We start from the raw sequence: 27,864 nt of genomic DNA, 5'->3' as shown, positions 1-27,864 counted from the left end.
ACAGCCGTACTTCAAGCACCTCGACGAGAAACGACTATCGTCGCCGACTGCCTTCATTATCAAAACGAAACAAGACATTCACCCTCATCATCATCACTGCAATCATGCCTCCAAAACATCCCCTCCCAAACAACCAACCCGGTGAAATCATCCTCTTTAACTTCCCCGAATCAGTCTTCGGCCGCCGCATGGTCCGCTACTTCAACCTGCGTTCGCTCCTTTACTCCCAAATCCGGGTGCCGCCCAACATGCCACGTCCAATCCTGCAAGAGAAACTTGGAATCAATTACCGTCGCATCCCCGTCATGGCCATAGGACGGGACATTTACATCGATACGAGAATCATGCTGCCGAAACTCGAGAAGTTCTTCCCGGAGAAGCGATTAGGCGCGCAAAGCTCCTTCGATGCTGGGTTTGAGGCGATGTTGGAGGAATTCGTGATTGATGGGGGGCCATTTTGGAGGACGGCTGGATGTATCCCGGAGACGGCGCCTTTCATGCAGAATGAAGTGTGGATGAAGGATCGATCCGATGGGTCTGGGGGTCAGTTCAATAAGGAGGCGCTGCGAGAGAATCGAGCGTGGAGTTTGAGTCAGTTGAGGTTGTGGTTTGGGATTGTGGAGAAGTTCTTTGCGGATGGGAGGGAGTGGATCTTAGGGACAGAGGGGCCGAGTTTGAGTGATATTCATGCGGGGTGGCAGTGTGATTGGGCGATTAATATGGCTGGGGATATGAATGATGAGAAGGGGCATGAGTCCACGGCGGATATGAGAAAGGTGCTGAGTAGAGAGGAGTTTCCTCATGTGCATGCTTGGGTGGAGAGATTTAGACGGGCGACAGACGACGCGGGGAATGCGAATCAGGGGGCCGGAGCGCTGGATGAAGGAGAGGAAGCCGAGAACGACATTGTGAGAAGAATACTGGCGAGCGATCTCACGGAGGCTGAAAGTCCAGGCGTTGACGAGTCCGATATCCTGGGGCTCAAACAGGGGCAGAGAATCATTGTTGCCCTTGTGGACTTTGGCTTCACGCACAAAGACGAAGGAATATTGGTCGGGCTCGCGAAAGACGAAGTGGTCATCGAAGTCGATGTGCCAGGCGACAACGCCAAGTTAAGGCTTCACTACCCACGGATCAACTTCAAGATTTTGCCACTCTGAGAAGCCTCTGCCAATCGGTCAAAGACGTCGATCAATCCCAGAATGCCAACACTCGACAGTTGATGCTCGCCGCGGTATCAGCGAACTTGATGACGACCACTTCGTTCGGTTTCTGCTCCGGCATCCAATACCAGCGATGAGACTCAGGGTCCTTTGGTGGTGCTGGGACAATGGTCTCTCGCAAAACCTCTCCATCCTCGTGGACACCACTCATCACGCGCGTTTCAACTGGAAGCAGATCTGACGATTCAATGCTGCGAGCGTCCAGCATGGCTAGAGGATCCCGCTTGGCCGTGTCCAGCGGGCGCTACATCTTCAGTGAACGGCGACTCGATTGCGGGTTTGAACAAGACTTACCCAAACTCCATAAGCCCCGTAACGAGACTTCTTGCCAGCCTCTCCGGCTTCAATGCTTGGCTTGGCCATTGCAGCAATATCCGTTCGGCTGTAGCGAGCGGTCGTTCGAAGCCCGTTAAGACTGTAGTCGACGTGCAAAGTACGAGCAGGCTCCGTTCCAGCAGCGCTCTCCCGCGTCGGCACTACATTCGTACGTTAGCAAGCAATGTAGGTCAATTGGACAAGCTCGGTTATCATACTCCTTAAACTATCTCTCGGCGTCTGTTTAACCCTCTTCTCATGCTCATCTCCCTTCTTGCCATAGTGGTTCTTCTTCTGATCCTGCTTGCTCGCCACGGTCTTCCTCAACGTAAGCCCATCGATAGCAACTTTACTGGCACCCGTAGTCTTCTTCACTAGCTCCATAACCTCTGGGATATGCACCTTCTCGAGCTTCTCGTGGTCAAACCAGTCCTCTCCGTCCAAGTCAGATTGATGTTCGACGCAGGTGAAACCTTGGGTGTCGAGGCCGGCGGGTCCTTTGGTGATGGAGGTGGAGGAGCGGAAGTCATGAAGGAGTTGTGTTTCTTCGACGATGGAGTTTAGTTCGGGCAAGGTGTAGAGAGATCTTTCTAATGGTGGTTACGCGGTTGGGTAGCCGTATTTGAAGATGCCGTAGACAGGGGTTTCTATAGAGCGCATTGTCGTGGGTATTCAAGTCCTGCGTTGGTCTGCAAGAATAGTGTTGTAACCTTTGATGATTTTTTGATTGCGAAGCTCTGTCAGATTAGCAAGTGTGGTCTAAAGAAGTACGAAGAAGAAAGGATAAGAGATTGGAACGGATTGTCTTCGTCAGCCCATTAGTGGGACAGCTGAGCAGCATGGTCCGTCGTATCTTATGCCTAAATTGAATCCGCATACGATAGCTATCGGCAAGGCTTCTGCCCGAACAGGAATGTAGAGGATCGATTGCAGAGTAGCTAAGAAGGCTCGAAGCCCTATCTCCCCTATATGCAACAAAGAAAGGCTCGTCTTCCGACCTTCGACACCTTCAACTCTTCACTTCGACCAGTGGTTGCTACTGCCATGCTCTAGCAATCTATTGCCGGCTTCAATGAGATAAAAGTCTCCATACACCAACCCCGTGTCGTAACTTCGCCCATCACCAGCATTCGGATTGTTGTTCGCAGTGGCATGCATCAAGATGGACTCAAACCCTCTCGAAAGAGCTGTATTCGCAGGGGTCGAAACGTCGGTCACAGCTCCTAGCGTTGAGTTCGGGTTCGCGGGACCAATCGATGAGTACGTTATCTTGCCAGCAAGGCTGAGGTCCAGAACATCCTGAAGCAGCTTAACAGCAGCTGCACGATAGTCTCTCCTTCCGCGCCCACCATTCCAATGGCCTTGCCCATGCCATCCACCACCACTGCCAGCTTTATTGTCGATTTGCTCTTGCAGAAGCAACAACCCACTCGCCGCTATTGTAGCCGCAGAACTGTCCCTCGGAGTCACATTCCGCAGATACGGAGCGTCGAAATCCCAGAAAGGGACACCATCTTGTGGCAGATGTTCCAGAAACCAGTCTGCCGCTTGAATCGATGTTTGCAGGTACGACTCGTCACCCGTGAAAGAGTAAATCTCAGCAAAGCCGTAAATCGCCCATGCCTGACCTCTCGCCCAGGTTGAGTTGTCGGCAAGACCTTGAGCTGTACGACAAAGGTACAACTCGCCGGTAGTCCCACTGTAGTCACAGACGTGGAATGATGAGCCATCGGGGCGAATATGGTGGTCTCTAGTCCTATTGGCATGGAATACCGCGATCTCCAGGAGGGTCTCATTGTGGGTATACGTGGATGCCGAGCGAGCTAGGAGGGCAAGATTCATCATATTGTCGATAATCACCAGCACAGAATCTTCGTGCGAGCCACGTTGGCTGAAAGAGTCGTTGTTTGTATTCCAAGAGCGGATGACGCCTGGAGCTGGGACATAACGAGATGCCAGGTTGAGACTCATTCGTCCCAGGACAGGAAGATACTTGGTCTCGTTGTTGTAGTTGAGCGCCGACTCGAAAGGCTTGGCGAGAAAGCCTATGTCGTGTGTATTGGTAAGATTGACATTGGTGATGAGAGGATCGGTCCAGGCCTGGGTTTGCGAGAGCCATTGGTCGAGATCGGGCTCATTCTCGTACGGCCTTCTATGGGAAACAAGGGTTGTCTTGCGATGGTACAATTGCCAGAGACTGTCAGGGAAAAAACCCGCCGTCCATCCCTCAGCATCAGTGTCGACATAGGTCCCTGGCTCGGAGTTGGAGGATGGAGTGTTGTTGTGGGCTCCTTGTGTGTATTGCGGCCAACCTACATCACCTATTCGAGGCGCCCCGGTCAGGATAGTTCTCCAGATGCGTGCTTCAATGTTCTCATCGTACAGGCCTCGAATTCTAGGGTCCTGGAAAGCCGAACATGTCAGTATTAAACATGCCAGGGTGCAGCCGCGAATAGACATGTCAATTTTCATGGATCGTCCGAGCTGAGAAGATGTGATACTTCCGTCCCATGAAGTATCTATATGAGTGATCAGTAATAAGATGTAAGGTTGCATTTAGCCTGTTACTCCGCACGCAAATGGTCTTGTAGCATTGCTTGGCCTGTAGATCCTACCCGGCTCCACTTTCTGGGCGAGTGATCAGAACACTCACTGCACTGCATGGAAATGTATATTCTGCATCGGGAAATCATGCCTCTTTGAGACTTGTCATTGGTTTTGCTATTTTCAACCCATTTCAAACTGGAGCGATATGCAAGTATAGACACAATCGCGCCTCAGTAGGCCGTCCCGGTAAGCTGAAGGGACAATTAAAGGCATTGATGCGATCGATCGTTCGGACCTTGAACTGGTCGTTGCCCTTGTGCGAAGCCAATAGATAGACAACACCATATGCGTTCGGCGAGTTCAGAATGCTCTTGAAAGCGTCGTTGTCCGAACTCGGCGTGAACGCCCATCCTGGCCACTGCGAATGTGGTTAGTGACATCGCGAGGTATTGTAGAAAGGACAGCTTAGCAACTTACGACCGGTGGCATTTCGTTCGGATTCGAAATCGTTCCTCTCCCATGCGCTCGCAGGACCGTGTCCTTGGTGTCTTGGTTAGAGACCTGGTAGCGAAACACGTGCTCCAGACCCGCTCTCATGTCGAGTAGACGCTGGTCAGACAACCCATTGGGAAGACTGGTGACTCTCTGCCAGGCCAGCCAAATGAGATCGCTCCACCTCTGCAAAGGAGGCAGCTTCCTGTTCCCTCCGATGGGAATTCCTGTTTACTTGTCAGGGACGACGATCCTATGAGCGGCAGGCAAGAGTCTCTCTGGACTCACTCATCTTTTCTGCTTTGTATGCCGGACCATAGCTCATCTTGGCAACCATGGTGCGAGTGCTGCCGTGGAATCTTGTTCAAAGCCATTAGCAATCTCGATCCCAAATCAAGATGTACTTACAGCGTGAGAAAATGCGCAAATGTGGCGGGGTATATGGTATTGCCTTCCCTTGTTTCCGTGTTGTGGCCTATGTTGACGGTCCTCCACTCTGAGGGAGTAGAAGAAATTCCTAGCGCCGCAAATGCTGCTTCTAAGCCAAAGGTTCCAGAGATACCTGTGTCCACGCGGATGTTCCAGCCGTATCTCGGGAGATCGGCTTGAGACGTCCAGCTAGACTGCTTAACGGCGCAGGGATTGGCGTTGTTGGGCTGTTCAAGAGCGCAGAGGAAGTCTCGGCCCTTTTGGATCGAGTCTTGGTATGAGTCAAGGGCGCGAGTAGAGATTTTGGATTGAGTGATATCATCCTTTCGGCTTTCCAAGACGTGTGTCAATTCCAACGGCGACAAAGGTGTGGATGCGGGGGACGTGTGCCGAGTTGTGGGTATCAAAAGGATTGATACGGTGCTGAAGAGGAGTATGCATATGATGGCAATGAGGTGTGTAGTTCGAAGTTGGTGTGTAGACGCCATAGTAGAGCGTCTTTCTGTATAGGGTTGGTAGAGGTTGACTGGCTCTATAGAGCTTGCTGTATGATAGTAAGTGTAGTTGTGCTTGAAGGTGTTGAAAAGATAAGACAGCAGAGGAAGAAATACCGAGTTATATGGCTCGCCGTGCGAACTTCCATATGTTCCTCCTCCTTAGTCTCATCAGATGTTTCCATATGCTTTCAGTAGACAACGGCTTAAGAAAGGCTTGCAGGGGCAAACAGGTAATCAAGCACGTTCACTCCAAATAACCCGTAATAGTGTATGTTCATGTGTTACTCGGTACATTTTCAAGTGACTCTTTGTTCTAGAAGATGTTGACTGTCGGAAGTACTCCATAGTGGTAAAGAGACAATTTTCAAATCTGTCCCGTAGCCTCAGTGTAGTCGAAGAGACATTTGAATTTGGCCAACCCAGAGACGCCGCATTCTGGCATCCTTTCGTCTGACCGTAGCTTGATAGACGGAGAAGACATATACAGGGGTCAATCGTGGTATTGATCGTATTGCTGTAATGGATTTGTCGAAGCGTGAAGTTGTTGTTCGCGTGCACGTGATCTAAGGCAGTGGCCGCACGCTAATGCAGGCACTTGGGAAGGCGCGTGTCGAGCGCGTCGTCGTTTCCTCAGCGCGTCTGAATCTGCCCGCTTCTAACAAGCTCTCCATCTCTGCTCCACCAACACCACCACACCAAACATTCACTTCGATTCTCGCCACTTCCAGGCACAAGGTCGGGATACTAACTACAGTGACGATCATAAATTCGAATCGCCGCCGCAATGGACGGCATCCAGCTCCGCGATGAGGCGGTCAGGGATCGCATTCGTGCCGCTGAGGAGTTTCTTGATCCACGTATGTACAGAGAAGAAGGCCATACTGCAGGCGCTGATAGTATACAGAGGACCCTCGCGCACGAAGCTACCAGGCCGAAATCCTCCTCATGCTCAATCGCGGCCTGCGACGGCTCACCGTGAGCATCGACGAAATCCGCAATCACAGCAGGGAAATGTCCGATGGCCTTCTCAATCAGCCCTTTGACTGGTCCCAAGCCTTTGATCGCGCCTTGTTCAATATTGTACAGACTCTGAGGAACCGAGCTACGCAGGCGGTGGATGAAGAGCAGATGTACTACTGCGCATACATTGGCAGCTTTGGCGAGTATGCCTGCAATCCGAGAACGCTGTCCTCACAATACCTGAACCACATGGTCTCGCTGGAGGGAATTGTTACAAAATGCTCGCTAGTCCGACCGAAGGTGGTCAAGAGTGTGCACTGGAACGAAACGAAGTCGACTTTTCACTTCCGCGAATACAGAGACCAGACCATGACAGCTAATGGCGCAGCGAGTATGAGTGTCTACCCGCAAGACGATGGCGAGGGAAATCCTCTAGTCACAGAATACGGATACTGCACCTACAGAGACCATCAGACTATCTCGATCCAGGAAATGCCAGAGCGAGCGCCTGCTGGACAGCTGCCTCGTGGTGTCGATGTCATTATGGACGACGATATGGTTGACAGAGTGAAGCCTGGAGACAGGATCCAACTTGTCGGCATCTACCGTTCTCTGGGCAACCGCAATGCTGGGCAGGGCAGCTCGACCTTTAAGACTCTCATTCTGGCCAATAATGTCATTCTGCTGTCGTCGAAATCGGGAGGTGGCATTGCTCAAGCCAACATCACCGATACCGATATCAGGAACATCAACAAGATCTCCAAAGGCCGCAGAGTATTCGACCTGCTCTCGCAATCACTCGCTCCCAGTATTTACGGCCATGACTATATTAAAAAGGCCATTCTCCTGATGTTGCTTGGTGGTATGGAGAAGAATTTGGACAACGGCACTCATCTTCGTGGAGATATCAACATTCTCATGGTCGGTGATCCATCCACTGCCAAGTCTCAACTCTTGCGATTCGTTCTGAACACCGCACCATTGGCCATTGCGACGACTGGTCGTGGATCGTCTGGTGTCGGTCTTACAGCAGCAGTGACCTCGGACAAGGAGACTGGCGAACGACGACTGGAGGCAGGAGCCATGGTTCTTGGTGATCGTGGTGTTGTTTGTATCGATGAGTTCGACAAGATGTCTGATGTCGATCGAGTGGCCATTCACGAAGTGATGGAGCAGCAGACAGTCACAATCGCAAAAGCTGGCATCCACACGTCGCTGAACGCACGTTGCTCAGTCATTGCAGCTGCCAACCCCATCTATGGCCAATACGACACGCACAAGGACCCGCACAAGAACATTGCCCTACCCGACTCGCTCCTCTCGCGTTTCGATCTGCTCTTTGTTGTCACGGACGACATTGAGGATGTTCGAGATCGTCAAGTGTCTGAGCACGTCCTACGAATGCACCGCTACCGCCAGCCGGGCACTGAAGAAGGCGCTCCTGTACGTGAACAAGCGAATCAAACTCTCGGTGTCGGTATCGAAGAGGAAGGCGATGCAAACAAACCCAGCGAGGTGTACGAGAAGTTCAACGCAATGCTACACGCTGGTGTGACTATCACAGTCGGTCGTGGATCGCAAAGAAAGATCGAGGTCCTCAGCATACCGTTCATTAAGAAGTACATCCAGTACGCCAAATCGAGGATAAAGCCCATCTTGACCAAGGGTGCGGCGGACTATATCGTCGCGGCTTACAGTGCACTTCGAAACGATGAACTGGAGGGCAATCAAAGAAAGACCTCACCCATGACCGCGCGTACGCTCGAGACCTTGATTCGTCTGGCATCGGCACATGCCAAGTCGCGGCTGTCGAATCGTGTGGAAGAGAAGGACGCGAAGATCGCGGAAGGTATTCTGCGGTTTGCACTGTTTAAGGAAGTCGTGGAAGATGAGAAGAGGAGGCGAAAGAGGGCGAGGCGCTCTCCTGACCCAGATGCTATGTCTACCGACAGTGAATCCGATAGCGATGACGACGCTGATGCTGGTGATGGCGCATATAGACCTGGTACTGGCAGGAGATCAACAAGAACTCCTGGACGTAGCACGAGGGCAAATGGTAGCACACCCAATGGCGACGCTGGAGCTGGGGCTGGCGCAGGCGACGATGACGAGGATTTGTATTCGTCAACACCAGCGAGACGTGGCACTCAACGAACAACCCAGACCAACGGCACGAACGGCGTCTCCTCACAAGTCAGCATGGCATCCTCGCAACCCGCCTCGCAGCTCCTGCAAGACGAGTCGCAAGAACAAGAAGAGGAGGAAGATGACGACGACGACGACGAAGACCAACCCAACGGCACGGCAGCGGCCGTCTCAGCAGGCCGTCTACAGACCTTCCGATCTGCTTTGGGTCAACTGATCGATGGCCCTCTGTTCGCCAACGACGCCGCGGATGTGGATCCCCTCATCGCCGCCGTCAACGCCAGACTGAGGAGTGGCGAGAGTCGTTTCGAGGACGCGGAGGCGCGGCAAGCGCTTACCCAAATGGCTGATGGGAATCTCATCATGTTCGAGGGTGGGATTGTGTACAAGATCTAGATGTTGAGGATATCGAAGGGCGTCGAGGTCGATGATGAGATATGGTGCTTGCTGATGTCGGCGCTTGTTGCATGTCTGGAGTTCTTGGATGGAAAGGGGGCTTTTTCTGGGCTGGATGGATGTGATACTCTCTGCGTTTGTTAGCAAGGATCAAGCGTATGAAATGCTTCGAATGTTTCTTCAAATTTGTTTTTGGTTATTGTTTGTTGTTCCCTCTATCCGAGATTCCTTGAGTTAAGATCTGAATTTCAAATCCATCATCCATGGTGAAATCACGTAGATGGATAGCATGGCCTATACATGTGACCATGCCGTTGAGTGCATGTAAATCAGATTGTCGCCGTTCAGGACATATCATGTCGGCCTCCCCTTAACGAACCAAAAGTATTACCGTAGTTCTGATTCTGATTCTGCACCGCCAAATCCAGGAGTCTCTTCGACAGCAAACTCTCGTTCCTCGATGACGGTCGACTGCGATCTCGCGGAAACTCGAAAGGATCCTGTAATCCATTCCTCGAAGAAGGCAGCACCACAAGCTTTTGCTCGCCGTCGCTGGACGTCTGCGAGCGTACAGAGGGAGAGGTCGAATCATCCAGGTCCATGCTGTTGATGTCGCTGACGTGACGACTGCTCGGTCTTGACTCCAGCGCTGGGAGGGTGGTGAAGTGGCGTGGTAGGGTGGGCATCGGCGTAGTTGGGACGTCGTTTCGCGCCGGTGCGTACTCGTGCGAAGGGAGCGATTGAGCCATGCTGTGCGGTGCTGGAGGCCATCGGACATCGTCGGGTGCTATGTTCGACTCGAGGACTGCGCTGCGCCGCCTCGAAGGGTCCTTGGTCCAGCTGCCGGTCGAGACACTCGCATTTGCTGCGAGAGAATCTCGACTGGATTTGTACGCACTGTACCTGGGCTCTGGTAGTTGGATCTCATTGCGAAGCTTCTCTTTTCCGTCGGGAACCCTGTTGGCAAAGACCACGCGGACTGACTTGTACAGGAAGTAGCGACCTTTCGACGGGCAGCAGATGTGCAGGTGAATGAGATAGCGTAGCATAGGCCGATCGTGCAGGTCTTCCGTGGGACACAGCGACGCTTCGGGACGGTCAGTGCCTAGGTTGTTTCGTGAAGAGAGCGGCATATCGATTATGGGTCCTGCAGAGTAGCTGCGCTGGCGTATGAAGGTTTTCTGGCCTGGCTCCATATCAGACAGATCGTATGGTACCAAGAAGAGCTTGACTGCTGTTTTGTTCGGATTCTTGATGACAATCTGGAGCTGGCCTTGTTGAGGTATGCGATAGCTGCCTCCCGGTGGACTCTTCGGTGATCCAGATCGCCGCTTCGTCTTCTGTCTTCGGCGCCGCCTTGCCTGGGCATCCGAAGTAGATCCATCCTCACGCATACCCCTGGGTGAGTTGGCGCGACTACCCTCATTGCTGAATGTACCTTGCGGCCTGTCTCGTCGCTTTTCCCTAGATTCTTCCACGTGAGGTAGGTTGTTTTCGAGGTCGACGAGACCAACATATGGGCTTGGCTGATCACTTGCCGGTGTCTTGGTACCGGAGCCGTATGAGTAGAACACCGCAGGGAATGGTACGCTGACGTGAGGCGGGCACTTCAAATTCGCTTTGCAGTTCCCCTTACCAAGAACACCAATCTGTGCCATGAAGTTCAATGGCCGAGACGGAATAGTAGACATACGACCGCGAAGAATAGATTCTTCGTAAGATCCCACCATTGGGGCATGATGAAGAGGCGACTCTGCGAAAAGTGAAGGACGTCGCGAATCTGGTGAGGGCGTATGTGGTAGACTAGAAAATGGCGTCGAGTGTAACGACCTGCGAGGCTGGTGGGCCTGGTACGGAAATGTCCTCTCGGATCGAAGCGGAGGGACAGGCTTGCTGTGATTACGAGCGGAAGCCGGGTACTCGAGGGCCGACTGAAATCTTTTGAACGACTGAGGCGAGAATGTATGTCTTCTCGACCGGTCAGGGCTGGGCGATTTGGCTGGTTCAGGAGTATCGGGTCGCGAAGATTGCACAAGTGGGCTAGTCGGGGGTTTGTACACGAAGCTGGCGGCAAGCGATGCATTGGATACTGCACGATCCCTTGTAGGCCGAGTGGGTATTGGAAGGCCATTTTGCGTCAAAGCAGGCTGTGTTTGGCGATAGTCGTGTCTCAGAGCAGACGGAAACTGTGGATGCCACGGCGCTACAGGTGAAGTGGATAGGATGGATGCAGATTCGTCTCTTGTGGTGTTTCCAAAGCGTTCAAACGATGATGTCGTCTGTTCCCGTTCTCTGAAGTCTCCACGATGGAGGGCAGATCTGGGTCGCTCGATTTGCATGCCAATAGACTGGTTATCTTGCTGGACCTCGGGTGACTTTGGTCTTCCCTCTACTGCCCCTGGAGTGGGAATACGCCGAACAGGTGACCTTCTCTTTCTATTTGTCCCACTAGACGATGGCCTATCAAGCTCAGGGGACGTAGGCCTCGACTCTGTGCTCTTGATCTTTCGTATCAACTCTTGACGGTCTATCGCATTGCTCTTCTCAAGCTCAGGCGAAGTCGGCCGCGAGCCACCACTTTTGATTCTTCTAATAATTTCCTGCCGATCTATCGTATTCGACTTGGCCCCGTTCGCGGGCGTGCGTGGTCTCCCTGTGTAGTAGGGGTTGAAGATGGTCGGGCTCGATCGACCATTCTCGGGGCTCGCGGTTCTGGTCCTGTAGAGTGAGGGTCCATCCTCGCCGCCATTATTGCTGCTGTTTGATTGTCCGTAAGCCTTCTGGCAGCCAGGATCCGGACATCCATTGTTCACTGCCATTTCCAGCCCGGAGCCAACAGCTTGGCCCCGAGCTCCGCTCCAGTGTTACCAGCAGCCGACGATATGGGAAGCTTGGAACGTGGGTTGTAGCTGTTGTATGCGGTATATCTGTACGCTCCTCCTTTCGATCGTTTGGTAATATTGTTGCGCAGCTTGTGGGTGGCAGGGAAAGCAAGTAAGGTTGTTGGCAATGAGTAATGCCCTGTTTCAGATCCCAAGCACCCGAATGGCTTCGCTGGATGACAAAGGACCGAGATGGCTCTTTTCTGATCGTGCGATCGTTATGGCGGGTTAGGGACGGGTTCCTGGGGAGTCAACGGCGGTGAGCGTGGGTTTGTAGGTGAAAGTGGTGATTCCGCATACAAAGAGTCGTGGTCGAGTCGAGGGGAGACTTGGAGTCATCTGACGCTGTGGCATCATTCCCGTCCCTTATCCACTTATCGCGCTCGCCGCGGTCGGCACGCGCCTTAATCGGCTTTTGATTTAGCGCTACCGAACATTTGATGCACCTCGAACCGTGACTTCACGCATCCCATCTGCAGAAGAAAATTCCATACTCGCCACCACCCCCGCCGTCATGTCCGAAAAGAGAAAGAGAGATCGCGACGATGGGGCTGCGAAGGAGAGCAAGGACAGGAAGAAGCAAAAGAGAGGATTTGTGGTAGGACCAGACAATCTGCCCGATGGCACGTACAGGAGAAAGAGTAGGTGGATTTGCGCGACATAGCTCTCAATCGCTGGCTAATGTCAAGCAGACCAGAAGATCAAGCAGAACCTCATCGACAAGGCGAAGATCAAGAAGGAATATGCGAAGTTGAAGAAGCAGGGCCAAGTCTCGGAAAAGGACGAAGAACTACCACAACCAGCCTCGCTTGCCGTAAACGAAGGAGAGGAGCCCAGCGCAGGACCACATCCAGATCGCCAAAATCTAATCGAGAAGGAAGCCCAAGAACCGGAGCAGCAGGAACAGCAGGATAGGAGCGAGTTCCGGCAGAGAAAGCGAAGGCCAAAGGCGATCCCATACCAGAAGGAACACGAGGAAGGTCAAAAGCGCAAAGTAGAGGCCGAAGCGCGGCGGAAAGCTCGAGAGGAGGCGGAGGGTGAGCGACAGAGGAAGACAGAGGAGCGTGAGAGGTTTAGGAGAGCCATGGCGAAGGCGAGGACTGGGGGACCGAATGGGCAGCGAAAGCTGGGCCGCGAGAGCAAAGTGTTGTTGGAGAAGGTGAAGAGGATGGTTGGTGAAAGTGGTTGACGGGGAATTTGACTTGTGACTTTACATGCCGAGCCGTTCTTTGGCGTGCATTCATAGTCGGCAAGGCAGAGGACTTTCACATGGCGTTTGCCGTTCCTTCCAAGTTCGTCACGACGCCAAGGCCGGACTCGAACATCTCTCCGATCTGGTCAAATTCCGTTTCAATTTTCGCAACACCCACACTGCATTCGGAGATATCGTCGCTGCGATGGAAGGCACCCAGTTCAAGGCTTCCGCGGGGAGTCTTCTCAAAGATTCTTCGCTCGCCGACTTCGAGATCAAATGCGGCAGCGACACCTATCAGGTCCACCGGGTCATTCTCGCCTGTCACTCGCAATACTTCAAAACGCTATTTGAGGGACAGTTCAGCGTAGGTTGACTCGAAGTACACGGCGTCATATCACTTGAGACTGACAGGAAGCCAGGAGTCCAGCAAGCGCAGCATCGAGCTGCACGAGAACAATCCGAACGCAGTCAAGCTGATGATCGACTACTTCTACCGCTTCGACTACGAAGATGCGCACGACAAGATCACTGGATTCTCCAACCCTCTCGAACTCAACGCCGCCGTCTACATCGTGGCAGCTAAGTATGATGTCCCCGATATGAAGAAGCTGGCCGTCAAACACTTCACCCGAGCAGCACCGCAGAGTGCTATTCGTCATGAAAGCCCTGTCGAGGCTATCAGACTGGTGTTTACTGGCACAACTCACACAGATCGCGTTCTCCGCGACGTGGTGCTCGAGTACTGGACCACCTTCGCCAACGTCTTGATTGATGGCCAAGGATCAACTATCACGCGACGTGTGGTGGACTGTGTGCCCGAATTTGCCACTGAGCTTTTCAACAAAAGCGCAGAGACACAGGGCCTCAAGTTCGAAGCAAATTGTACACAAGTTTACACCGGAGGACTGCACCGTCATGCTTCCATATCAGCCAATTCTATCAAGGAGGTCTTCACTCAGAACTGCGACGTCTGCGGGGAGCCAATGGCCACGCACAAATTGCTAAAGGCGTACCATCAATCCGGGAAGCTTCACGCCGTTCTGGGTCCATGCGTTGGACTGATTACTCTGTCTCCCGAACAGCGGATGATCATGCTTCTTCAGCGCCAGAGGCTTGCCAAGCCTAGGAGATATGAGGTGAAGATAGCGACGAAGATAGATACTCAGACACAGAACCCCAATCGAAGCAATGCGGCTGTTATGGTGGATCATACTTGCTTTCCTTAGCTAGAGCAAGAGACTCTGGGAAACACTACCTTTGTGCCTCTCAAAGTTCTCACAATAAATGATACCGAGGCCCCGTTTGCTATGCTCGTCACTGTAGTACCATCTCCCACCGCGTCACTTCTAAAGCATCCCCAATCCACGTCCTCGTAAGTGATTTCTTCGTAGCCAGCGACCAGTCCACCTTGAGCGCCGAGTTGAATCAGTAGGTACAGCATGCCCTGCATCACACTCCCGCGCTCCCGATGCCCTCCTTCTCAGACTTGTCCCTCAACTCGCATCAGCTCAGACCTAATTGAAACCGACCGCGAGAGATTCGAAAGACGTTTGGGTGGAAGCGTTGGACTGCTCGACCGGTGAAAGGAGTTGAATTGCAACACATTCACATTGCACAGTGTAGTATCATTCTTTGCCACTGTATTGCCTCCTCCATTTCCTCCTGCCCTTGCCATTCCAACATTGGCATTTCAAGACGTGCTCCTCGTAGTGTGACAACGATGACCTGTGCCAGCTACCCACGACGAGCCCGGAGTTGGCTCTTGCACGCGCTAACATTGCACCTGATGGTCTGAGGGTGTATTGATTGGTAGTGTTCTTTTCACTCGTGCGCCGATTCGAGCGAGGGTTAGAGCTTGGGCTGGAGGATGCCGCAGCACAGTCATTTTAACGATTGCAGTGCCAACACCCCGGGTATAGACTGCGCCTGCTTCGACCGCCCCTCGCGACTTCATCTTCGCCATGTCATAAAGTCATGTCTCGTGAAGTAGTTCATATCACCTCGTCCTCGAGCTCAGTGGTCTCCGGGATCTGCTTCTTAGCAGACATATCCTCCGCCGCAGACATCTCCACATTTCGAATCGGCAATGGCTGCTCAAGATCGGGCAGAACCACATCCTCCATCGCCCGCCCAGCATCTCCGACCTTGCCAGTCTTCTTCACAGCCTTCTTCTCCTCCTTCATCGGACCCAGCTTCCCATTCAGCTCCTCCCAGTCCGCCGCTCTAGCCTGGACCTTCTTCGACTTCTTCTTACTATCGCCGACCTTCTTCTCCAACCTAGAGGCAATCTGCTCGGCCTTTTCCAGAGCTTTCTCCTGTCTCATGCGCTGAGCGTGGGTCTGTGTCTTGGACTTCTTCTTCTTCGAAATGCCGGCATTCTGAGCGCTGTGCATCCATGGCTTGTAGTCGGATTCTTCGGTGGGTGTCTTGACGGAGAGGTCCTTGGATGGTGGCTCTTTGCCTCGACGAGCTGCGCGAGAGTGGACTGAGACCTCTGCGATTTTTGGTGAGCATTCTGAAAACCATGTGCAGATTTGAAGTGCAGCAAACCTCTCTTCTTCACTTTTGGCGTCTTCATGGCCGGCGACTGTTCACGGCACAAGAATTGTGCTGTGCGTGCGAAGCGAAAAGACGTGAGGTCGGATGACATTCACTTGAAATTTATTGGCCCCAAGGTGACGCGCGCGCGAGACCCAGCCTGGATCACCGACCAGGGTCCAACGTTCCTCCTCGTGCTTGCTTGCTGCTGCTGCTCCATTCTACACACTTCTTCCGCCACTCCACTTTGTCCAACTCTTCACTCTCACCCGTCACCTATCTCTACCGCCGCAGATGCTTTCGTTGAATCAATCACAACCCCATCATGGATCGCCGCATCCAGCTTGAAAGCCTTCAGGACTTCCCAAAACCTACGATCACCACAGGACTGGCATACGGATTCATACTCCTCTACGCCTTACACTACTTGCTGAACTATCTGGACGTCCCTATCCTGTCGCCACGCGAGGCCATCTGGAATGCTGTGGTCTACTGCCTGCCGACGCCATTACTCCTGGACGCCGCGCGAAGACAAGAGCTACAGTCGAACGGGATGATCTCGCAAACGCATGCGGCCAAGAGCGATGCTCTGCGGAGGATGCTAGGCTTGGGAGGCAATGCGATACTTCAGAAGTTACCGAGCGGCGATGCGATTGGCATGGGGAGCATTATGAGGAGGATGAGCACAAGTGTGGCTGGATCCAAGGGACCACACGTGGTTACGAGCGATGCGCCTGCTGGACTTGGCAACTGGGACAACTCATGCTACCAGAATAGTGTTCTGCAAGCACTGAGTTCGTTGGGAAGCCTGAGAGATTGGCTGAGTGTGTCAGAACCGCCCGACGCGCAGAGTGGGAGCACAACCAACTCATCGTTGCAAGAGCTCATCGGGAAGCTGAGAGATCCTACGAACAACGGTAGACATATCTGGACGCCGGCGAAGTTGAAGAACATGAGCAGCTGGCAACAGCAAGACGCTCAGGAGTACTTTTCGAAGATCATGGACGAGTTGGACAAGGAGGCAGCAAAGGCTGCGAGTGTGAAGGAGGAGAAGCACGGGCTGGAGACCCTGGTCAAAGAGACAAGCACAGAGGATCAACATGATGCGGTGACAGAGAAGAAGGACATGTTTCCTCGAAACCCGTTGGAAGGCCTCGTTGCCCAGCGAGTCGCCTGCACCAGTTGTGGTTTCTCCGAAGGCTACTTGATGATACCCTTCAACTGCCTCACAGTACCTCTGGGGACCAAGTTTGTTTACGATCTGGAGGAATGCCTTGACGCATACACCGAAAGCGAGGACATTGAAGGTGTAGAGTGCCGCAGCTGTACCCTCCTCCATGCCCAGAAGAAGTTACGACAGCTAGAGTTGCCTCCTGAGTTGCGTGGACAAATTGCACAACGACTCAAAGCCATTGAAGAGGCACTCGAGAAGGACGATTTTTCCGACAAGACGCTCAAGCAGGAGTGCCAGATACCTGCGAAGCAATTCGTCAGCAGCACAAAGACAAGAGAAGCCATCATCGGACGCGCACCGAAGTCTCTTGTTGTTCACGTCAACAGGAGTGTCTTCGATGAGATGACAGGCATGCAGCGAAAGAATTATGCGCACGTTCAGTATCCATTAGACCTGGACTTGCGACCGTGGATGCTTCGAGCCAGCCGCAATCCATCACAGTACCGCCTTACTGCGGCGGTAACACACTACGGACGACACGAAAACGGGCATTACATCTGCTACCGAAAGCATCCACGGGTAGAAATTGCTGACGATGCCATTGAGCCTGACGACGATGTGTATGGTGCAGTGAAGGAAGGCTGGTGGCGGCTCAGCGATGAAGACGTCTCCCCGGTGTCGGTACACGATGTCGAGCAGCAGGGAGGTGTCTTTATGCTCTTCTATGAGCGTATTGACGAGCCTGGCCCGCCCTTCTCAACGGATGACGGGGATGTGGCCATTCCTGCCACAAACGACATCGAAGAAGCTGCTGCGATAGCACTACCGCCAGATGAAGAGGCAGACTGGGAGCAGCTGGGTGTAGAGCAAGTATCGACCGCGACACCCTCGCTCATTACATCTTCCTCTCAGTCTGTGGTGTCAGAGTCTGACACAGATGTCGAGTTGGACGGTGCTGATGATGGGGCGGTTGACGGGGCGAGCAAGCCTCAGCAGCAAGCTCCTTTGTTGAAGACGGCGAGTCCAGGCTACATGCGTCCTACCCAGAAGGACATGAAGCATGATATGAGCATGAGTCGGTCGATTATGAGCGTTTGAGCGAGCACTAGCTATTGCAAAATACGAAGTAATGTGAAATGTTGAACAGCCCGCGATCTCTTCATTCCAAGCGCACGTGACCTTTCCGCCGAAGTCTTGGCGTGGAAGCGCACGCTAGCGAAATTGCCAAACTCCGCTTCAAGCGAAGACACTGCACGCCGACGACAAGGACTACTAACCACACCCACACAGCAGTCGAGGTACACACCGAATTTCATCGCACCGTCGCACTCGAGTACTAACGTTCCTCGAAGATGGCCCAGGCAAAGAAGCACGTCACCATCGTCAAGAAGCGCACCGCGCGCTTCAACCGCCACCAGTCCGACCGCTTCAAGTGCGTCGACCCAAGCTGGAGGAAGCCCAAGGGTATCGACAATGCCGTCCGACGACGCTTTCGCGGCACTGCTGCCATGCCGAAGGTGCGTTGAAAAATGGGAGAAAGATGTGGAAGGAGGGCATTGGGGGAGAAGATGGGAAAGGATGATAGGAAGATGGACAAGAAGAGCAAGATTATGATGGGAATAAATGCTGATGGAAATTTTCACACAGATTGGCTACGGCAGCAACAAGAAGACCCGCCACATGATGCCTTCCGGCCACAAGGCCTTCCTCGTCAACAACACCCGCGAGTTGGACCTTCTCCTCATGCACAACAAGACCTACGCCGCTGAGTGAGCACACCCTGAGGGGAATTGAGACAAAAGGTCAGAGAGCTGACTTGACATTCTAGGATCGCACACGCCGTCTCGTCGAGAAAGCGGATAGAGATTGTTGCACGCGCCAAGCAGCTCGGCGTCAAGGTCACCAACCCCAAGGCCAAGATCTCGACCGAGTCGTAAACGACCGCTGCATGACATGGGAAAGGAAGACTTTTACGCGGGCGAAGTGGTTGAGCACAGGCGAGGATCGGAAATGGGCGTCACTCAGGTGTATTGGTCATTGCATTTCGTAGCCGGCCAAAGAAACTGCTTCATTGCTGTATGAGCTGGTTTTTTGCATTAACACCGCCAACGCCTCGCTAGAGTACTCGAAGTAAGAAGGGTGCATAGCACATCAAAGTCGTGCGAAAGCAACAGAAGTACAATTTTCCCGTCTTTTCACACGTTCAACCCTCCTCCATAGCTCCTGCATCTGCTTGCGACACCTCAGTCACCTCCTGCGTAGCCGCACTCCAGTATGCCCGAATGTCGACCTTGAACTCCGCCAACGCGATCCCAAACAGCTTCAGCAGCGCCGTCTGGTGACTGTTCATCTCCTTGCCCTCCTCACAAATCACATACTCTTGATCGAGCATCACCTTCCCCTTCTCCAACCTCGTCGGCATGCCCCACTTCCTCACCGTCACCTCCAGCGAATGCGGCAGCGGCACATCATCCTCGACCGGAACCTCCCCAGCCCTGCTGTACACCACGCCCGCCGGCACCGTCATCGTCCTCGTAGCAGCAACCCCCGCCCTCGCAAAGTCCACCTCCACAAACCCCTCAAAAAACTCCAACACCTCCTGCGGCGCCCGGTTCGTACACAGCAGCCCAACACTCCCCTTCAAATACCCGCTTAACTTGCCCAATCCCGGCGCATGCTCGTCCTCGGGCGTGGTCCCCAGCGCCTTCGCCATGACTTTGGTTTTCCCGAAGAAGAGTCGCGAGTCGGACGAGAAGTGTTGCCGGACGTCTTTGAGGTAGGTGTTGCGCATGTTTTCGACGGAGAAGACGAAGAGGTGGGCGTGCTCGTCGACGGCGGATTGCACGGCGGTGTAGAGGGAGAGGGACTTTTCTTTGGAGGGCTTCTTTTGCACGACGGAGGTGTGGATTACTTTGGCGCGTTTGGATTTCGGCATGGTGGCGGTTGGAGATGTATTTGGTGTGGTTTGGTGGTAGATTTGTGCGTCGATGGGGTCGAAGAGCGTGAGAGTTGCGTGAGTTGTGCGAGTCGTGGGATGCAGAGAGAGCTTCGACGATCTCGAGACGGAACTTCTGTAAATTTCATTTAAGGTTTGCGCTACTGTTATCGATCTTGGCAACACAAGTTTGATTAGAATCTAATCAATGTCTAGCTAATCTTTTCCAGGTGAGCGCTCCTTTCACATTTCATCCAACTTCGCCTTCCTCCTCGTCAACTCATTGTCATACGCATCACCTTCCCAACTTGCAAACTTTCTGGCTGGCACTTTCTCGTGGAACATGACGTTGAGCTCTTCATAGGTACGGCCGCGGCATTCTGGCAGACGGAAATACGTCCACATGATCGCGAGACACGCCGTGCCGAACCAGAAATATGCCGTCTGACCCTTGAGGCCGCCTTCGGTCGGATTGATGAGATACGGCTCGATGACGTTTGCAACGATCTGGGTGATATTATAGACGTTTCGCGACAGACAGACGGATTTCGCCCGCAGCCCGAGAGAAGACGTTTCCGAGATGATGGTGTAGCAGATTGGCCCGATAGTCGCCGAATAGACGAGCAGCCAGAGGATGCAGAGCGTTGCTTGAGCCCACTTGGAACCAGATGCTTGAGAGGCCGATGCGAGGATGCCGATGGTGAGCAGCAGGATGGAGTCGAGGATGAGGCCGCCGAGGTAGAGCGTACGTCTTCCGAACTTGGAGATCAAGTACCAGGAGAAGATGGTTCCCACGAAACCACACGCGGTGCCGCCGACTGCAATCTGGTATGAGTTGGTGGTAGAGATGCCGGCCTGTTGGAAGAAGTACGTTGGTCTGTTCGTCATGTCAGCAAGCCTGGTCGGTATTTCCTTACTGGATGTTCACTCACCCAAATGCGAATGTGGAGCCAGATAGAACCTGTCCCATGAAAGCCATACATGCGATTTCGGTCTTCCGGCGGTCGACACCTCGGAACAGGTCAAGATAGCTGGTGCCAGACTCCATCTCTTGTTCAAGCTTCAGAGTGTGGTTGATCTGAGCGATCGTCTGTTGCTGCGCTTGCGGATCCGTCGTTCCCAGCTTTGCAAGTGACTTGTAGGCATCGTCGACACGATTCGTACGGACCAGGTACCATGGAGACTCGGGAGCGAACAGAATGGCGAGGAGCAGTGGGACTGGCCACACCCATTGCAAGGCATAGCACAGCCGGTAGCTCCATCGATCTGGAAGATCCAAGGCTCCGTACAAGACACCAGCGGAAACGAGTTGACCGATCGCCCAGCATAGATTGACATAGCAAGTGAGATATCCTCGCAGGATCTGAGGGCAGACCTCAGACGCATAGGCTGGCCCGGTCGTGGCGAAGACACCCCAGGTCAAACCGCATAGGATCTGGCCGACTAAAAGAACCTGTGCAGAGCTGGCAAAGAACGGGATGAAGATCAACCAGTTCATCACGAAGAGGGAGCCGAGGACGACTCTCTTGTAGCCGAACTTGGGTGAGAGAAAGCCGTTCAGGAAGCCTGCGAGGTGGTGAGCCAAGTTCCCCCCAATTCTTGACAGAGAAGCCATACCTCCGATGACAATGCCGACGTTTGCGCCGTTGCTGAGGGCTGCTTGCCACGATCCGGAGACTTGATACGAGTTGGACGCTGCATGCCACGTTCCGAAGGTCTTTGCGAAGGACGGGTAAGCGAAGAACTGATAGATGAGACCTGCGCATCGTCAGCTGTGCGCCGAATACCTCGAAGCAACACCGGACAACTCACCAACATCGTAACCCTCCATGATGATAGTCAGACTGATGATCGCCGACCACAACGCTGCCTTCCAGTTGCCTTGCAGCGCCTGCCAAAGCGTCATGCTCTTCTCGGCTTCGGCAGCCTTCCTGGCATCGCTTTGGACTTCGACATTTTCAACGTAGGCAATAGGTGCCACGATGGCGTTCGACTTTGGCTGTTCTGGATCTGCCATATTCGCTTCACTGAATGCATAGATCTTGTGTGGTGAAAGATGAAGATGGATTTACGGACGAGAAATTTTGATATTGTAAATTGCAGCAATTACTCCCACTTTCGCTATCACGATATACAGCCAGCCACCGCCTGATCGAATCTATCGGGCTCATGCAGGCGCGTGACCAGCGTCATGACCATGAGGGCTTCTCGTGTCTCCCCGCATTACCTTTGTGTGGGCAGATTGATGATATATAGATGCCGTGACTGGCGACGCGGCAAAGCTACCAAAGTCAACCAAAGAACCCCCATGGGGAGCCTACTATGCACGTGACAGCCCGGTCCAACAAAAGAAACTGGTCATTCCGCCTGTCGCCTAGATGTCTGCAAGGTCAAAATCAGCGCATCATCGCCGTCCCGCCGGCCTGGTAATGAAGCTTGGCGGTATTCATGTCGACCGAAGATACATTAGCCCCATAATGAGGCGCAATCCATCGCTTCCACGAACATCAGAATTGGGCCGAGCAAAATGTGCGTCGTACAGACCTCAATCGTACAAACAACAGCCTTGTACTCCACGGCCAAGAGCTCCGGAAGTACGCCAACAAAGGCGCAACGGCTCACCTTGACACCAATTATAACAGCACGACCTCAGATACTTCCTCCTCGAGGATGTGAGCACGTGTGGCTTGTTGCAGTAACTCATTTCGCACTGCAGTCGTCTCATGTCCTTTGTGGCCATCGGGGCACATGGGTACTGAAGGTGTCCTCTATCCCAAACATTTGGAAGTCGACGGTGCGGTCAAGAGCAGCATGAAGGAGTGGTGCAATCTGATGGTTGTGAGTAGAGCTTTAAGTATCCCCTTTCTTTGCAATATCTCTTTGCCTGAAGGATCGTCCAAAACTCCGTCCTTCGCCAGTTGGCACCTGACAAAGTGGCGTCCTTTCTCATGCTCTCATGTCTCGTTGCTCACGCCTCAAGCTTACCTTCCCCTATTCACAACTTCCTCAGGACAAGATCACCAGGCTTCGAGTGGACCGCCTGGGGCGACTCCTACGCCTCAGGCGTCGGTGCCGGGGAGTACATCGATGGAAGACGATGTCTTCGCTACAACGGTGCCTACCCTGTCGAAATATCAGTCGACACGAACAATCTCCTCGCCACAACTGGGGGCGGTGTTTTCAACAACGTAGTCTGCTCCGGAGCCAAGGTGGAAGATGTCGAGGCGTACCAGTTCTTCCCAGAAGAAGCAGGCGCGGAACCTGACTGGCAGTACTACCCACGGCCGGCCAGTGGTAGGCCTAGCATGGGGACCCTTACTATTGGAGGGGATGATGTTGACTTCCCGGGTCTGCTGTATAGCTGCATCATGGAGAGCTTCCCGTGAATCTCCACAACACATCTATCAACCGACGGCGATAGCGCTGACGTACTTCGAATAGGTTTCCCCTGAGCGTCGGGTTCGAGGATCGGACCTGTGACCAGCAGCGGGCTCTGTCGTGGTCTTTGCTGAGCGAGGACGGCGATCATATCACTCCCAACAAGACTCTCGTCACGAAGCTGGACGGGCTGATCAAGACAATCGTCGCATTTGGTCGAGATGCTAGCGGCGATAACTTCAGGCTCTATGTGACTGGCTACGCTCAGTTCTTCAACGATACGGATCCGGGATGCGATAATGTGACATTTGCAAGGACAGCCAGCCCCGACGACGATGGAGAACCGCACATTATGGTAACGACGGCTTTACGGCAAGACTTTAATGCTATGAGTCGGATATTGAATCTCGCCATTCAGCAAGCCGTGGCAATGGACAGCGAGGCAAACGTCAAATACATCGATATCGACGGCTTTCTGTACGGTCATCGATTTTGCGAACCCGGAATCCAGGAGCCCGATCAGAAAAATCCCAACCTATGGTTCTATCACTACCCCTACGACCAGAACGACGCAGAGGCGAACGACCCAGCTATGCAGCACCTGAACACCATCGTAAACAAACACGCCGAATCCATCGTCTTCGACCCCAACACAACCCTCTGGACCGATCATCTCAACGCCGTGTGGTCCACGATCGACGAACACGCGGTCAACAAGGCCGCAGCGCTGTACGTGCAAGAGTTTCCGTCTGGCAATGGTACTAGTGAGAAGTACGATTTTTGGGGCGATAGCATCGGCTGGCGTGGCAAGGTCTTCCATCCGACGAAGGAGTTCCATCTGGTGATCTATGGAGCGATTATTGAGCAGTATTTGAAAGATACGAGTGCTTGGCCGGCGGTCCTTGAATAGGTGCCTCGGCCGTCCGCGAAAGAAGTCCTGGCGTTGAGTTTCACATCGATCTGGGTATGTTCGTGTTTTGACCATAGCCATTTGTAGTCCGTTACGAGAACTCTACTGCACTTTCAACGCCCCAAGGTCGACTGGAGTGTGTACTGCTGTCCTATCACGTTACCTGTAAGGCTGACGCCGTTGGCCTGGCCAGATTGGGCAATCGGTTCCCTCAGCTTTTCGTCGGCAGCGTCCAATGGCTGTTCCATGTGATTCTGACCTCATCTTCTATCCACGCGTTCTTCGGGCGACCACGCCACCAAATTCGAGCGTTTTATTCTCTTGTGCATCATTGAAGAAAGCAAGAAAGGTCTGCAAAATTGGTCGGGGGGACGAGCGGCAGCATCGGAATCAGAAATGACGAGCCTCAGCCGAAGTCTAATTTCTCATCACTGTTTTGCCTCAGCTGTCCTGCAGGAGCCGAGAAGAACCGACTCCGAAAGGATCTCTTCTTCATCAGCCGTATCAATCAATTTGTGACTTTTTGCATTGCTCTCTATAGACTGGAATTGGGCCATTGGAAACCTGCTGGCATGGGAAATTTACGATGAGACTGCTCGCCAAACGTCGCCAACATGTCTTCCGATAACACCAAAAAAGCCGAGACTGAATCTGCCAATGGACATCCTACGAGCCCAAAACTATCAAGAGGATCGAGCAACAGCCGCCATGGAGACGATGGGTCCAGAACGAAGACATCGCTGTCGCAGAGGATTCAGGCGCTATGGGCGAAGACCGGCATCGACAAGAGGACCTACATGTCCTTGTTCAAAGGATCACTTGCGCCTACCATTTCTCTGGCCCTGTTTCAATGGACGGCTTTTGCATACTACTTCACCACTCTGGGCTACCTCATCATTATCATGGTCATACTTGCGGTCGGCACCATGCCACGAGCAAAGTTCCTCCAGACCATGCTGATCAATGTTCTGTTCACTTGTCTTGGTGCCGCGATTACGCTGCTGGCCTTGTATTGCTCCGTCAAGGCACGAGTCAACAGTGTTGGATATCACGGCCCAGGAACCGGTGGACCAGGGACAAGCGGGACGCCTTCCAATGGAGCTGCGACTGCGACATACAACTCTTCTGGCTCGGCTGTGGCGGGAGTTTGGCTCTTCGTCCAGATCTACATTATCAGTGTCATTCGAGGAAAAAAGCCCCAATACACCATTCCGTGTATTCTCTGGGCTGTCTTTGCCAACGTCGCCATGACTTACGGGCCTCAGTTCAGTACAATGGCTCAGGCAGAGGCTTTCACCAAGCAGCTTTTGGTTGCCTTTCTCACCGGCTTCGGCATAGCTGCAGTCGTGTCTCTACTGGTGTTTCCTCTTACAAGCAGGCAGGTCGTCTTTAAGTCAATGGCCACTTATATCACGTCACTGCAAGGTGCCGTCCGAGCCAACTTGAAGTACCTGCATAGTCTTGAAGACTCCGACATGTTTGCCGCTCAACGAACGAACACAGCTGGTGAAAAGCCACCAAGGAGCAAGGAGGCGCAAGAATTCAAGGAGAAAGTGCAAGGACTGGCTGCATTGCACGCAAAGTTAGGCGCAGATCTGCCGTTTGCGAAAAGAGAAATCGCAATGGGAAAGCTGGGTCCCGACGACATCCAAGAATGCTATCGCCAGTTTCGTCTGGTCATGGTCCCGACTCTGAGCCTGAGCTCCCTCTCGGATATTTTCGAGCGTGTCGCAGAAGATCGAGGTTGGGACAGATCTGTTAATCTTGCCTCTACGAGTCTTGATGAAGCGCCGAATGACCAGGAGAAGATTCGCATCGAGGCCATCAATGAATGGCATGAGTTGATGAGCAAGCTTCGTGAACCATTTGATATGGTGTCAAAGACGATCGACGATGGATTGCAGCACGTACTGCTTACATTGCAGCTCATTAAGCCGGCGAAGAAGGGCAGCGACGTCGAGGCGAACGGGAATGTACCACAACCGGGCGAGAAGGCCTTCACGACTTATTTCGAAAGCAAATACCGAGAGTTTGGCGAGAGCAAGAAGACGATGCTACGAGGCTGGTGTCACATCCATGACATTGATTTGCCTGAAGATTTCTTTGAGAATGGAGACCATGCAGATTTCGATGCCCCCAAATGGATGCAGGAGGGCATTCTCTCGGAACCTCACAGGCGGCTACGGCGACAGCTCTTCTTGTGTCTATACATCGAGTTCCTTCTGATGACCATGAGCAAACGTCTCCACAAGCTCATGATCACCGTCGACAACTTTCGAGACAGCGGAAAACTGAGCAAGACGAGACTGGTCGTGCCTGGGTACAAGCGATTGAGGAAATGGTTCTTGGCACTCTTCCACGACAACGAAGATGCGCACGGCGAAGGTGATATCCAAACCGACGGCCACAACACACAAGTTCATCTCGGAGATGCATACAAGAAGAAGAAAGATCCTGAGCATCTTCCTCCCCAGAACACTTGGGAACATTTTGGCAACCAGTTCAGAAAGATCGCCCACTTCTTTCGATCGCCCGCGTCGTCCTTTGGATTCCGCGTCGCCTGCGCAACGTTGTCAATCGGTGTCATCAGCTTCCTCAAAGATACACAGGTATTCTTCACCAAGGAGAGGCTGTTCTGGGCACAGATCATGGTGTCTATTTCAATGAGCCCTACTGCTGGCCAGGGTTTGCGGAATGTCATCCTGAGAGTACTCGCCAATTTCGGTGCTCTGATAGCGGCCTGGATCGCCTGGTATATCGTCGATGGGCAGACGGCCGGTGTGATTGTGTTCTTCTTCATTGTGATACATGGCGGTGTCTACATCCTACTAAAGTATCCGCAGTACACCACGGTCGGGTTGGTCAGTCAAGTCACGGTCGGTCTAATCATCGGATACGAGCTCCAGGTCCGCAAAGTGGGAGTCCAGATTGCAACCTCGAACGGACAAGAGTACTATCCGATCTACGAGCTGGGCCCAATTCGTGTGGCAACCTGTTGCGCAGGGTTCTTCGTTGCCTGGGTCTGGACGATATTTCCATATCCCATCTCGGAGCACAGTCAAATCAGGAAGAACCTGGCTTCTGCATTGTACCTCCTCGCAAACTACTACTCCGTAACCCACGAGACCGTTCGACTTCGACTTCGCGACGAGCTTGGTGATATGAGCAGCAAAGACAGCCCTGGCCGCAAGTTGGAGAAGAGCCGGAATAAGATCTTCTCCAAAGCCAACTTGACGATTCAAGGCTTGCGGGCTCAGTCGGCTTTCCTCAAGTTTGATATTCCAGTTGGGGGGCAATTTCCACGGAAGCAATACCAGGATCTTGTGACTCAACTGCAAAGTATCCTGAACTTCATGTCACTCGTCAGCGTGGCTTCGTACAGCTTCACGGAGCTACGAGAAGAAGGCACACAAGACAGTCTGCGATGGCTGCATGATTTCCAACGGCTCGTGGGAGAAGCGCACATGACATCTGAACAAGTCACTACTTTACTTTCGCTCATGTCGGCTGCTGTTAGCGGTGGGCAAGCTCTTCCACCATACTTGCGAGTTCCTGAGCCATGGCTTCTGGCGAGCAAGCTGGATTCGGTGGACAAAGACATTCTTAGCATCAGACATATCGCTGAGCCTGGATACGCGAGCTTTGCGGTGGTCCAGATCGGAACCAAGTTCATTCACGATGATCTCCGAAAACTTGTGGCGGGCGTCAAGGAACTGGTCGGAGAGCTTGACTTCTCATACCACATCGTCAGCACCACGGATCCCACTAGAGAGGCCGACGAGACGCTGGTTTACACCAGAACGAATACGGTGGATAGTCGAGTGAAGTTGGACTGAGGCAAAGGCGTT

The 27,864-nt window shown here is 53.0% G+C and overlaps 14 protein-coding genes across 14 annotated transcripts; 8 read left to right on the top strand and 6 right to left on the bottom strand.

Moving 5' to 3' along the window:
- Positions 1 to 104: 104 nt before the first annotated feature.
- On the top strand, positions 105 to 1,160 carry M409DRAFT_28155 (uncharacterized protein; the record flags this gene model as incomplete). The annotated part of the gene is made up of 1 exon (XM_033808904.1): positions 105 to 1,160. One exon carries the CDS (start codon positions 105 to 107, stop codon positions 1,158 to 1,160), a length of 1,056 nt encoding a protein of 351 aa, XP_033662313.1.
- A 1,395-nt stretch (positions 1,161 to 2,555) lies between these two features.
- On the bottom strand, positions 2,556 to 3,998 carry M409DRAFT_59129 (glycoside hydrolase family 88 protein; the record flags this gene model as incomplete). Its single annotated transcript, XM_033814104.1, has 1 exon — positions 2,556 to 3,998. One exon carries the CDS (start codon positions 3,996 to 3,998, stop codon positions 2,556 to 2,558), a length of 1,443 nt encoding a protein of 480 aa, XP_033662312.1.
- A 277-nt stretch (positions 3,999 to 4,275) lies between these two features.
- On the bottom strand, positions 4,276 to 5,494 carry M409DRAFT_59128 (uncharacterized protein; the record flags this gene model as incomplete). Its single annotated transcript, XM_033814103.1, has 4 exons — positions 4,276 to 4,503; positions 4,563 to 4,804; positions 4,866 to 4,936; positions 4,986 to 5,494. 4 exons carry the CDS (start codon positions 5,492 to 5,494, stop codon positions 4,276 to 4,278), a joined length of 1,050 nt encoding a protein of 349 aa, XP_033662311.1.
- A 793-nt stretch (positions 5,495 to 6,287) lies between these two features.
- M409DRAFT_28153 (uncharacterized protein) lies at positions 6,288 to 9,004 on the top strand (the record flags this gene model as incomplete). Its single annotated transcript, XM_033808903.1, has 2 exons — positions 6,288 to 6,360; positions 6,408 to 9,004. The coding sequence occupies 2 exons, from the start codon at positions 6,288 to 6,290 to the stop codon at positions 9,002 to 9,004; spliced, it is 2,670 nt and encodes an 889-aa protein (XP_033662310.1).
- Positions 9,005 to 9,348: 344 nt separating this feature from the next.
- Positions 9,349 to 11,823, bottom strand: M409DRAFT_59126 (uncharacterized protein; the record flags this gene model as incomplete). Its single annotated transcript, XM_033814102.1, has 1 exon — positions 9,349 to 11,823. The coding sequence occupies one exon, from the start codon at positions 11,821 to 11,823 to the stop codon at positions 9,349 to 9,351; it is 2,475 nt and encodes an 824-aa protein (XP_033662309.1).
- Positions 11,824 to 12,400: 577 nt separating this feature from the next.
- Positions 12,401 to 13,075, top strand: M409DRAFT_69773 (uncharacterized protein; the record flags this gene model as incomplete). The annotated part of the gene is made up of 2 exons (XM_033818434.1): positions 12,401 to 12,527; positions 12,579 to 13,075. 2 exons carry the CDS (start codon positions 12,401 to 12,403, stop codon positions 13,073 to 13,075), a joined length of 624 nt encoding a protein of 207 aa, XP_033662308.1.
- Positions 13,076 to 13,283: 208 nt separating this feature from the next.
- On the top strand, positions 13,284 to 14,307 carry M409DRAFT_28150 (uncharacterized protein; the record flags this gene model as incomplete). The annotated part of the gene is made up of 2 exons (XM_033808902.1): positions 13,284 to 13,445; positions 13,501 to 14,307. The coding sequence occupies 2 exons, from the start codon at positions 13,284 to 13,286 to the stop codon at positions 14,305 to 14,307; spliced, it is 969 nt and encodes a 322-aa protein (XP_033662307.1).
- A 765-nt stretch (positions 14,308 to 15,072) lies between these two features.
- M409DRAFT_28149 (uncharacterized protein) lies at positions 15,073 to 15,659 on the bottom strand (the record flags this gene model as incomplete). Its single annotated transcript, XM_033808901.1, has 2 exons — positions 15,073 to 15,575; positions 15,632 to 15,659. The coding sequence occupies 2 exons, from the start codon at positions 15,657 to 15,659 to the stop codon at positions 15,073 to 15,075; spliced, it is 531 nt and encodes a 176-aa protein (XP_033662306.1).
- Positions 15,660 to 15,944: 285 nt separating this feature from the next.
- Positions 15,945 to 17,891, top strand: M409DRAFT_69772 (uncharacterized protein; the record flags this gene model as incomplete). The annotated part of the gene is made up of 1 exon (XM_033818433.1): positions 15,945 to 17,891. The coding sequence occupies one exon, from the start codon at positions 15,945 to 15,947 to the stop codon at positions 17,889 to 17,891; it is 1,947 nt and encodes a 648-aa protein (XP_033662305.1).
- Positions 17,892 to 18,145: 254 nt separating this feature from the next.
- M409DRAFT_37537 (uncharacterized protein) lies at positions 18,146 to 18,730 on the top strand (the record flags this gene model as incomplete). The annotated part of the gene is made up of 3 exons (XM_033810748.1): positions 18,146 to 18,310; positions 18,441 to 18,562; positions 18,622 to 18,730. 3 exons carry the CDS (start codon positions 18,146 to 18,148, stop codon positions 18,728 to 18,730), a joined length of 396 nt encoding a protein of 131 aa, XP_033662304.1.
- A 266-nt stretch (positions 18,731 to 18,996) lies between these two features.
- Positions 18,997 to 19,728, bottom strand: M409DRAFT_28147 (uncharacterized protein; the record flags this gene model as incomplete). Its single annotated transcript, XM_033808900.1, has 1 exon — positions 18,997 to 19,728. One exon carries the CDS (start codon positions 19,726 to 19,728, stop codon positions 18,997 to 18,999), a length of 732 nt encoding a protein of 243 aa, XP_033662303.1.
- Positions 19,729 to 19,971: 243 nt separating this feature from the next.
- On the bottom strand, positions 19,972 to 21,745 carry M409DRAFT_69770 (uncharacterized protein; the record flags this gene model as incomplete). Its single annotated transcript, XM_033818432.1, has 4 exons — positions 19,972 to 20,605; positions 20,661 to 21,294; positions 21,346 to 21,486; positions 21,541 to 21,745. The coding sequence occupies 4 exons, from the start codon at positions 21,743 to 21,745 to the stop codon at positions 19,972 to 19,974; spliced, it is 1,614 nt and encodes a 537-aa protein (XP_033662302.1).
- Positions 21,746 to 22,676: 931 nt separating this feature from the next.
- On the top strand, positions 22,677 to 24,016 carry M409DRAFT_28145 (uncharacterized protein; the record flags this gene model as incomplete). Its single annotated transcript, XM_033808899.1, has 2 exons — positions 22,677 to 23,110; positions 23,170 to 24,016. The coding sequence occupies 2 exons, from the start codon at positions 22,677 to 22,679 to the stop codon at positions 24,014 to 24,016; spliced, it is 1,281 nt and encodes a 426-aa protein (XP_033662301.1).
- Positions 24,017 to 24,813: 797 nt separating this feature from the next.
- On the top strand, positions 24,814 to 27,852 carry M409DRAFT_69769 (uncharacterized protein; the record flags this gene model as incomplete). Its single annotated transcript, XM_033818431.1, has 1 exon — positions 24,814 to 27,852. The coding sequence occupies one exon, from the start codon at positions 24,814 to 24,816 to the stop codon at positions 27,850 to 27,852; it is 3,039 nt and encodes a 1,012-aa protein (XP_033662300.1).
- Positions 27,853 to 27,864: the final 12 nt, after the last annotated feature.

The sequence above is a fragment of the Zasmidium cellare genome, assembly GCF_010093935.1.
Source record: "Zasmidium cellare ATCC 36951 unplaced genomic scaffold M409scaffold_41, whole genome shotgun sequence".
Lineage (NCBI taxonomy): Eukaryota > Fungi > Ascomycota > Dothideomycetes > Mycosphaerellales > Mycosphaerellaceae > Zasmidium > Zasmidium cellare.
Note: the sequence above shows the minus strand (reverse complement) of the source record. Positions and strands in the feature narration are given on the sequence as shown.